At 40.0% G+C, this 11,336-nt stretch overlaps 1 protein-coding gene across 1 annotated transcript; it reads left to right on the top strand.

Moving 5' to 3' along the window:
* Nucleotides 1-296: 296 nt before the first annotated feature.
* Nucleotides 297-10,441, top strand: slc2a8 (solute carrier family 2 member 8). Its single transcript, XM_083904511.1, has 10 exons — nucleotides 297-427; nucleotides 1,294-1,456; nucleotides 1,747-1,953; nucleotides 3,174-3,273; nucleotides 5,897-6,108; nucleotides 6,193-6,342; nucleotides 7,137-7,245; nucleotides 7,403-7,546; nucleotides 9,118-9,263; nucleotides 9,354-10,441. Exons 1-10 carry the CDS (start codon nucleotides 330-332, stop codon nucleotides 9,498-9,500), a joined length of 1,476 nt encoding a protein of 491 aa, XP_083760637.1. The 5' UTR covers nucleotides 297-329; the 3' UTR covers nucleotides 9,501-10,441.
* The last annotated feature ends 895 nt before the right edge of the window (nucleotides 10,442-11,336 follow it).

Genomic DNA, 11,336 nt, shown 5'->3' with positions numbered 1-11,336 from the left:
CAAAAAAAAGAAAACGAAGGCTTTTGTTTTGAAACGACCATCCCGGATGCGGCGGGAACAGTCGTCAGCTGACCGAAATGTTGACAAAGCGAAGTTGACCGGTGAAGATCCAGGAACCAGCGCAGACAGAGCAGAGTCACTGGGGGTCAGACACATCAGCTCACGGTTCTCTCGGACACTGCGGTTCTTCTCCTGCTCAAACAGCAACAGTTGTTGCTGCTGCTGCTGCTGTTGTTGTAGTTTTCTGCGGGTGTTTCAGACGAACCCGTGATAAAAGCAAACTCAGTGAACACGGAAGACAGGGTGAAACTGTTTGTGTCGTCGCCGGTATGGACGTACACGAAGAGAGGAGAGGGCTGCTGGAGGAGGAGGAGGTTGGAGAAGAGGATCTGACAGGACGACAATCTGAACAGGACGAATATCTAAGGTCAGTGATCTTACACACACACACAACAGTAACCAGTTAATGTCTAACTTTTATCATAACGTCACCACACATCTTAGCTCTAATCTTAACCACTTGCTCCAAATTGAGGTTCTGCCCCTGTGAGACCAGGTCTTTGTCTCCACGAAGACTAGATCACTGACAAGATCATTGTTCAGGTCCTAACGAGATAACACACACACACACACACACACACACACACAAACTGTAACACACACAGACATCATCATGGGTGAGGAGGAACAGCTTGTCGATAGAAAGAAACATTTGATCCTGCAATTAAACCTCCCAAAAAAATTATTATTATTATATTATTGTATGGTATTAAGTTGAAATGTTACAGTTTCACCATTCACAGCACATCCACATTTATCTGTCATAACTAGAGCTGCAACGATTAATCGATGAACCGATTATTAATCGATTACTAAATTAATCGGCAACTATTTTGATAATCGTTAATCGGTTTGAAGCTTTTTTTCATGATTAAAACAAGATTTCTGATTGTTTTAGCTTCTTAAATGTGAATATTTTCTTGGTTTCTTTGCTCCACATAACAAAAAAATCATTAAAACTAAATCATTTTGGTTTGTGGACAAAACAAGACTTTCAAGAACATCGTCATTTCCAGGTTTGACAAACACTGATCAAAGTTTTTTAAACATTTTCTGGACCAACCGATTCATCGAGAAAATAATCAACATATTAATCGATTACGAAAATAATCATTAGTTGCAGCTCTAGTCATAACCATTCGTTCATGTCCAGTATGTACATTTATGTCCATAAGCAGCTGCATCATCATTTCAAATGACCCGCCTGCATTCTGTTCCCCTGTCTCTCTGCAGCAAAGTGAAGAACAGGAACTTATACCTGGCCACATTTGCATCCGTTCTGGGTCCCATGAGCTTCGGCTTCGTGCTGGGCTACAGCTCTCCTGTCATTCCTGAGCTCATGCGTATCGCTGACCCGCGGCTGCAGCTCAACGATGTCCAGGCCTCCTGGTTTGGGGTAATGATGTCGGCCACCGTGATGATTCAGTGTCATGTGATGTGTTACATGTGGTGTGGTTTTTACCTCATCAGCAGTATTATGTCATTATTCATCAGTTTGGAGTTAACTTGACTTCAGAGGTTATTCAAGGAAGAGAACTGTAGTGGGAGATTGCCATGGAAAGAGAAGTTAAAGGCAGGCAAAATGAATGATTTAATATAAGAACTTTGGTACTTTATTTATCATGAAGTATAAATGCAGATAAAACACAAAGGTAAAAACTGTGTGTCATGTGGTGTGTCTGTCAGTCCATTGTGACAGTGGGAGCAGCAGTGGGCGGCTTGCTGGGCGGTTGGATGGTGGAAAGGATCGGCAGGAAGCTCACCCTCATGTTCTGCTCACTGCCCTTCGTCTTTGGCTTCACTGTCATCATCGCAGCGCAGAACGTGTGGATGCTTTATATCGGCAGAGCGCTCACCGGCCTTGCGAGCGGAATCACATCGCTGGTCGTCCCGGTAAGACGCAGACAGTCATTCATACTCATTTGACCCTCTCCTGGTCACACTCCTGCATCCAACATCTGACGGGGCTTATGATAATTAAACTCACATTGAAAAACACAATCTGTGACCAGTTTTAGTCAGCCAAAAGGTCAAAGGGGTACTTTATTAGTATGTTTGTGGTATTTACAGCCTTTATACATGCTATCACTTGAAACACATGACGTCAGAGCTAAAACACAAGATCTACTTTGATCAACAAATGATTTAATTTGATTGAGATGGAGGTTTTAGAAAAATACATGATTATTATTCACAGACAAACCTTGGAAGTTAGAATTGGTAATCAGTAGTGCACAGGTTAGGTGCAATCCAGTTCCATCCGAAGCTCAAAATTTGGATAATATTGGATAATGTTAGTGCTATAGCTCGGTTGGCAGACAAGTACACTAAACCAGTCCATTAGATAAACACAAGTATTTCCTACATAAATACGCTGCAGCAACATGTTCCCAGACACCAGTAGGACAGGACTGTGTGCAGCTTATTACACGGGACACAAAAGAACAGAAGTGCTAATCTAAAGCAACTGGCCATAAAATCCTCCTAATATGTCATAGAGACTCAGGAATAATGTTCATATAACAAACTGAACTCACCAACAACAACAGTACAGACAAAATATTTGCATTAAAAAGAAATATTTTGTCGACTGCAAATCATGTTTATGTTTTGAAATCATCTTTTGGCATGTGGCGCCACCTACCGCCGTCTACCAATTATTGCAGTCAGTAGAGTCTCAGCTGCCGAGCAACCACGGGTTGCCAGTTACGTCAGAAAACGAAACCTAAAAGACCTCAGTATTTTGAATCTAATGGCACCTTTAAGTAATTGATGCTTGGAACAGCCATCTTGAATCATGACCTCAGGGCACGAGGCATATGAACACGTCGAGGACTTGAATAACAACTAAATTGGGTGTGCCTGTGCAAGCCTCTTGCTAATGACTGGGAAATTATGAACTCCAACTGTAAAGAAGAACAACTGGAATTCACTATGCCGTCATTAATGGAGCGGACCGTCTCTTTGTGGAGTCCTAGATTCTGACTGAATAATCGGTTCAAAAAGATTTTAAGCAGCTTTTTAACCAGTGTATGACATGCAACTGGTGAATGATTCTGTTTCTAAGGTCTAAGATGTTCTGATTCATGATCATTGCTCTTTTCTTTACATAGCTCTACATCTCTGAGATGGCGCACGAGCGGGTCAGAGGAACCTTGGGCTCCTGTGTGCAGCTGATGGTGGTGCTCGGCATCATGGGAGTTTATCTTGCAGGTACATCATACAGCTATGATTTTTTTTTTTCAGATGTTTGCAGTGGTATTGCTCTTTTATTACTCTCTGAATCCCATTTTGTTAGGCTTGATTGCAGGTTGATTAAAATTAAAACATGGTCCTAAAAAAATAGGACGTAACAGGAGAAAAAACCTCCACTAAGGTAATGAAATTCCCTGGCGAACACACTTGTGTTAATTGATGTGATATTTCAGGTTTTTTGAAGTGCGGTTGTATGAGTTATTGACACCTCATAGAACCTGAGAACGATGAAAACATTGCTTCTATTGTACTGAGACAAATGGTTCACATAAAATATATGTCACCCTAGGCCTACAATATGTTCCCTGTAATATCTTGCTATTAGACAGCCTTGGTGTGGGTTGTTGATCCTCCGCTGCCCCATTAATACTTTCAAATGTGTTATTTTGTAGTACTACTTTCTGCATTTGAAATCTTTAGTACAGCTTCACCGTACAGATCCAAACTTGTCATATAAAGGCCTCATTCTCAGGCAAACAAAAACACGACGGTTCCTAATTTTCATGTGATCTTTGAATGAAACCACAAGTTTCAATATTGTACAGACGTTTTGTCTGGTGACTTTTTTTTTTGCCGGCCAAATTCAGGTGACAACGGCCAAAAGCCGGCATATACCGGCTAACGTAAACCCTGGCTTGGAGGAGTGTGATTTTCATTGTTTTTATGCCACGTTCAGTCCAGGTCTCCTCAGCGAGCAGGCTTTTTAAAACGGTGACGGCTGGGATTATGTCTGCTGCAGAGGAGCTGATTTTCCTGGTTAACTCCTGGTCAATAATGCTCGCCTGCTAGCTGGCTGTAAAACTGTGGAATGGATTTCCTGAACTGAGACTGAGAAACGCCTCCGCTCAGGCAATCCATTCCACTTTTTGCAGCCAGCTAGCGGAGCAGTCAGGGAATCACTTGTGGAGACATTTCAGTAGACCACATTAAAGCACAGACGTATCGGATCGGACATCTCTACAGTTGGATCGGAAATTTCCGATCCGTAAATTACGTCTGTATCGGAACCCGATACTGGATCGGATCGGCCCCATCCCTAGTTGTGACATGATAACATTGAGTTTTACAACATGCACACGTTTTCTCATGTGAAACTGTCTTGTCTTGTCGTATTGTGACTAGGATGCTTTGAAAAAGCTTTTTACTGAGGTGTTTACATGTGATTGATCTTTGATATGGTGAGATTCACTCACTGCTCACTCGACCCGTAGCACTGGCACAGCTACTCCTCTCTCTAAACTCATTAACTACATGCCATTCACATTTCGTCAGCAGAAGCTGGCGTGTCATGTGATGCATGTGTACTTGTAATATTTAGGATGCCTTAGATGTTTGGTTGCTCGTAACTCAATATATGCGTGATTGCAGCTCCAAGATCATTGGATCAAATCATCATATGAAACAATCAATTTGTGGTTTAATGCAAGTATATAAAATTGACGGAGAATAAATCAGCCGCTTTTATGACATTGCATCTCATGAATTCTGGATTATTGAGCCTGGAGTCTTTATATACTGTATAGTATCAGTTGATATCTATATTATGGTGTCACATAGAAATTATATTAATGTAAACCTGGAATGAGGAATTTTTAGGATTCAGAAACACTGACAGTGGTTGCAAAGTGCAATTTTAACACCTAAATGCCCCAAAATCCCAGACACTGGTCCTTAAAAGTGGTAGTTGTCAGGATCTCAAATGGAAACGGGTCAATGTTGAATCTCAGCCAGATCCAGATGGTTAGATGGAGTTTAGAGGATAGACTGCAGAGGTCTGGTTCTCTCTCTCAGATCACATGATTTATATTAGAAAGATTATTATAATGACAAAATATGTTGCCTACCCTAGTTTTAAGTATGAGCACATGTGCCAATTAACAGACTAGTGCTTGTATGAGACTCATTGTCCCAGTTATTAGAGATAATTCACTTGAACATTTCACTCAGACAAAGTGGAAAGTGTCTGTTCACCATTTAACCAAAAGACGATTTCCATGGCCACAGGACAGGGAAAATGTGTTTGTTGCTGTGATGCTTTTGGGATAAATGGCCCTTAAATGTGTGATTAATCTGAGACTCAAATTAATCATTTGTTTGCTTACTGGTGCGTGTATGGGGTACTTGCTCCTTGTAATCTTGTCTAAAGAGGAGTTTCATTTCTATCCAGTATCTGTTCAGCCTAAACTTGTGTTCTGACAACAATCACAATAGCAGCAAAATCTGTAGATGCAAATTTGTAGATGCAGCAGATGAGAGGATTTAACGAGGCTTCCTTGTTTCCTGTGTTTCCTGTCATCGATTCATCGAGTCTTTGCACACTCATAATATTAATTTGATTGATGATTATTTCAAAGGCTCATTGTAAGGCTTTTGTATTTTTACACATTGGTTACTGTGATACAGACAAGAGCCCGAAACTACATTTTCAGAAGTGAAAGAAGAGCACAATACAAATAAGCACTGTGTGGGCTCAGTTATTGTCCTCAGTGTCCATGATGTTTTTATGGCCGGGCCCACATCATGTAAATAATGATGTATAATAATACATAAACCTGTAGATTGGTGTGAACTTTTTCTGCAGCCCTCTTCCTGGACTGGCGGTGGCTGGCGATCTGCAGCTCCATTCCACCAACACTTTTAATGGTCTGTATGTGCTTCATGCCGGAGACGCCCCGCTTCTTGCTGTCAAAGGGCAAGAGGCGGGAGGCTGTGGAGGCGCTACGCTTCCTGCGAGGGCCAGATGCCCCCGTTGAATGGGAGTGTGCTCGTATCGAGGGTGCTTGTGAGGAGCGGGTGAGTCCAAGGGGAGTGGGCAGTGTGGGTGGTCACCTCTGTAGAGTGTTATATTATTTCCCTAACAGCACTGTCTTTTCCCAGGGCTCAACTTTGCGGGTGTCTGACCTGAAGGACCCTGGCGTCTACAAGCCTCTGATGATTGGAATCATGCTGATGGTGTTTCAGCAGATGACTGGGATCAATGCCATTATGTTCTATGCTCAGAACATCTTTGAACAAGCACATTTTAAGGTGAGATTTGTTTTTGGTGTTTGTGTTAAATGACATTTTATTTTAATTCTTGACACAGGTTGAGCTTCAAAACAGTTCCACAGATTATGTACATTTAAGTAGTTACCTCCAGTGATGATGTTTTTAAGTGTGGTTCAGCACTGACCTCAAGAACCCAGCAAGCTCACTCTTGGTGAAGAGGAAAAAACACATTTAATACAATTTACATCAGCTTAAAGGTGCATTATGTAATAAATCTAAAGCAACTGGCCATAAAATCCTCCTAATATGTCACAGAGACTCATGAATAATGTTCATATAACAAACTGAACTCACCAACAACAACAGTACAGCCAAAATATTTGCAATAAAAAAAAATGTTTCACAGACTGCAAATCATGTTTATGTTTTGAAATCATGTTTTGGCATGTGGCGCCACCTACCGCCGTCTACCAATCATTGCAGTCAGTAGCCTCTCAGCTGCAGAGCAACCACGGGTTGCCAGTTAAGTCAGAAATTCTTCATACATGCATTTTAAATATTATTGAGGGAACGGTTAAGGATTATAGTTGTTTTTTTACAGTAGCAGAGTTGACAATAATTATCAGCTCTGTGCACCAGTTACTGGCAGAATTTATAGGCACAAGGAGGAGGAGTTAACATTTCAGAAAGCTTTATGACTGACTTACTACTAATACTCTGATGTTGATATAACAAGGTCACCAGATTAAACAGGGACATGGCTTTTTCAATTCACGGAGAACAGCTATACTTATACTCTAATATACAGTGTTTGTGTGTGTGTTGTTTTCCAGGAAAGTGACCTTGCATCAGTGATCGTGGGTTTGATTCAGGTCATCTTCACTGCAATAGCTGCATTGATCATGGACAAGGCAGGAAGGAAAATCCTGCTCATAGTCTCAGGTGTTTTCAGTCACGTGTTTTACTAATACATTTTATTTACTTTCTTTTTTCTTTTCTTTTTTACCTTGAGCTCAAAATGCTTCAACTCTATAACAACATCACTCAACTCAAAACATACAGTAGTGTCATAACAGTTCTCTCTCCAATAACAATCAAGGTGTTGCCATGGTAATCAGCACCACTGCGTTTGGAGTTTACTTCTATCTGGTGTCCACGGGGGCCTCGCCGGACGCTGCTGGTGAACAACCTCACACTGACCTGGCCGGGCTGGCCCTTGCAAGCATGGCCATCTTCATCGCAGGTGAGCTCACCTGTCACATGCAGCAGTGACTCATTCAGTCCAAGGCATGAAAAAAAAATGTATACAGTAGGAATGTGAATCTTTGGGTGTCTCACGATTCGATTCCGATTCTTAGTGTCTCGATTCGATTCAAAAGCGATTCTCAATTCAACCAATTTCAATCATACGATTCTCGATTCAAAAATTGATACAATGCATAGTGTGTTAAGGCAAATTATGGCATCAAAACAATACACTTTGTATAAGATAATGTGATACTGTGATCACACAGAGGATGTAAGTAGCCAAACCAAAAAAATAGAACTACAAATTATTTCACTTTATAGTGCTTTGGGAAAAGATGAGTCTAGGTTAACGGAAGTCACGTCAGGATGAGTATAGACAAGGTCGAGGTCCATCTTATAGGTGCTTTCTGTGAAGAAGATATACTTTATTAATTATTCTCATTTAACCCATTCTCTACCAGGAACCTTCCTAGAATTAGGAGCAGTGGGCAGCCACTTGGCTATGGGCTGCCACACAATAAATCCACATTTTAAACATTCCCAAACCTTGGTTAGTCATGTTATAATTCACATACATTATAAGAGGTACTAAAATATCCTTTAAAGGCATAGTTCAGGTTCCTTTTAAGTAGGTGTGGCTGAGGTACTATGTGTCATTTTGATGTGATTGGTAACAGCAGAGAAAACATGTTAAGACAATTCATGATAGCAGCCTTTTTAATGCTATCATGAATTTGTAGTGAGAGCTATGTTTTGAATATATTTAGGGGTTTACCTTGCTGTCAGACAGTGAGCTGCCCATGTCCTCGCCGAAAGGGAACTTGGCTTGTAACCGTACGGTTGGTTGCCTTTTCAAATCTCAGCAGGTCCAGGGGTTGGGGTACCCCTGAGCAAGGTGCCCAATCTCAAGGGAGGGGGTGAGCAGAGGAGCAGTTCTTTGTTGTAAATTTCAGCCTCTCCTCTAGATGTCACTATAAACTACTTACTTCACCTTTAAGTTGCATTTCCACTAGCATAGTACCTGGTACAAGATACTATTTATAGACTGCCGACTACTGATTGGTCAGAGTGCCGTCATAGGAAGAGACTAGAAAGAAACTACTTAAAAATCCTGAAAATGTGGATTAATCTTCAACAATTACCAGGGAAATGTCTAAAATCGCAGTATTTAACAGAGGAGTCTGGTCTGCAACCGGCATCACACTGCCACTGTATTTCAGACCAGAGACTCCGGTCATGGAGGATGTACTGAACAAACACTTTTAATTAACTGAATGTTCATTAGGACACCAGGGAACTAGGTTAACTCGGAGAAATAGGGTTTAAATCTAGTAAATCTAGGAAAACGTTTTCCAGTATCCCACAACACTTTGTCTAATCAGAAGCCACAACTTCATAAAGAAGCAGTCCTCTTCACTTGTGAGGTTGGGCTGCAAATAAATCAAGTCAGATAATTAACGGCATGAAAAACGTTGTGTATGTTACACTTCATTCCTCTTCTCTTCTCTGCCTGGTTTTGGCCTGATATTTGCACATTCTCTGAGTTTGATCTTTGTGTGTTCTCAGGCTTTGCTCTGGGCTGGGGTCCAATCCCCTGGCTTGTCATGTCGGAGATATTCCCTGTCAAAGTACGAGGGTTTTCCAGTGCCATCTGCGTACTGACAAACTGGAGCATGGCGTTTCTCATCACCAAAACCTTCCAGGACATGATGGTGAGTCTCATCACCACATTTGTACAATGATACAGTGAGACAATGATAACATATTGAGGCATCAATGTCTGTAACTGTGACTTCTTGCAGAATCTTCTTACCAGTGCTGGAACCTTCTGGTTGTTTGCCTGTATGTGCATCGCGAATGTCATCTTCACCATGGTGTTTGTCCCTGAGACAAAAGGCAAGACACTGGAGCAAATCGAATCCACATTCAGAGGAGCAGCAGGTCCGTGACGTTAACTGGCTCTCAGCTTTAAAGGTTCTGATCAATAAACTTTGAATAAGTTGCAGTTAAGGTTGTGCTGAGAAACAGCAACATCTTCTACAGACCTTTTGAAAACTGCAGTAAAACACTTTTACAGAGCCAGAAAAACCATGAATGACAGGGAAACTCTGAACCCGGGTGGTGCTGCTTACTTCAGTAACATGACTCTACACTGCCCCCTCATGGCCTCACATCTGTAAATCACCTCTGAGTTGACTCTGAGGTCGGTGAAGTTCTTCTGATTTTAGTTTTTTCTAAGGTGTTGGGACAGTAGGAGGATTGCTGTTTAAGGACTTTTTAAATTGGAATTTGTTAACAAAGCATTTGCTGCTTTCTAGTTTAAAAAGTGTATAGCTATATATCTTTTCAAGAAAAGACTGTGCTAATGGCATCATATTTTAATGGATTTAATGGATGGTGCAGAATTGTAATTGTTGGGAAAAAATAATTTCTATATGTCTATTTTAATTCAGTTTACAAAACATGTTTGATCATAGTGGAAATCACTTCTATAGTACTGCAAGGTGTTTTAAGAACTATACATGAAACTAACACAATAATAATGCCAGTAATGACTTTGATGACTTTTGCAGAAACAAACTGATAAATTATGTGGGAAGTAAATCATGAAGTTTTAACACTGTACGTGCTGATATAACAGCTGTTTACATCATCAGATAAATGAAGTAAAAAAAAACATGAACACTAAATTTAATCACCTCATTGAAGAGTTGTAAAGTATCTGTGAATGTATGTGTATGTAGCTGATGTGATTTTGTAATGATTTTTCAGTTGGGATAAAGAAAATGTCTCCGACTCGATCTCGTATGTTTGATTTCATATGTTTGAAGAAGTGACGTTTTACACTTGTTTGGTGTTTGCCTTTTGTTTTGGCTATGAGTTCCGATAATCCTTCCTCTGAAATATACAGTTTGACATCAAATCAAAATGTCTGAAAATAAGCTTTTCATGCCAGTTTCTGTTGTCATCCTTATGCAAAACTGAATTTGTTTTAAATGAATCCACTGTGCAATAAATTGTATTGACCTACCAACAGACCTTTCTATTTACTTCAATAACTCAAGCTTTGACACAAAATACACTAGACATAGTGTATTGGACTGATACATGGGGTGATATACAGAGGTGCAGCTTGTGAACAGGCAAGGCAGGCAACTGCTTGTTTTTTATTCTTCTATATATTTATAGAGTTTTAAAAGCTATTTACAGTATTTTATTGTTCTTTACATTTGTATTTTCACATACTTTTTAATTACAATGTTTTTCCATGTTATTTCATTCATTTCGAAAAAAATATATATAAGTATTTTGAACTCATACATTTTTCGTTGGTGTCGGATTATTTGTAACATAATGGTGATGAACACTGGTTGGAAGGGCCCCCTTGGAATTTTTGCTTAGGGCCCCTACAGGCTCTAGAATCGCCTCTGGTGATATCTATCTGTCTATCAAATCTGTCTGTCTAATTTAATGAATGTACTTATGTACATTCATTAAATTGATAAATATTTATTTACAATACATTTTTACTTAATTATTAGCTATAATTAACAGCTGCTTTTTGATCATTTAGTTTTTGTAACGACAAAAGTACAGGAAAGAAGTAATGGACATTTTAAATTCTGGTTTTGCGCATTACAACGTATTTGAATTTTCAAAATAAAAGATCTGTCAAGTACTTGTTCTAATTATATGACAAGTTTGCCACTTTCGTTGTTCTAAATTGAATACATTGCATTTTAAAAATAAAAACAACATCAAATCAACTTGCAAGATTGCATGTT

This window comes from Microchirus variegatus, assembly GCF_963457635.1.
Source record: "Microchirus variegatus genome assembly, chromosome: 18".
NCBI classification, from domain to species: domain Eukaryota; kingdom Metazoa; phylum Chordata; class Actinopteri; order Pleuronectiformes; family Soleidae; genus Microchirus; species Microchirus variegatus.
Note: the sequence above shows the minus strand (reverse complement) of the source record. Positions and strands in the feature narration are given on the sequence as shown.

Coding starts and splice junctions, on each gene's coding strand:
- slc2a8 (XM_083904511.1), top strand. CDS start 330: ATGGACGTACACGAAGAGAGGAGAGGGCTGCTGGAGGAGGAGGAGGTT. Junction 1,457..1,746: donor TCCAGGCCTCCTGGTTTGGG/GTAATGATGTCG, acceptor TGTGTCTGTCAG/TCCATTGTGACAGTGGGAGC. Junction 6,343..7,136: donor TTGAACAAGCACATTTTAAG/GTGAGATTTGTT, acceptor GTTGTTTTCCAG/GAAAGTGACCTTGCATCAGT.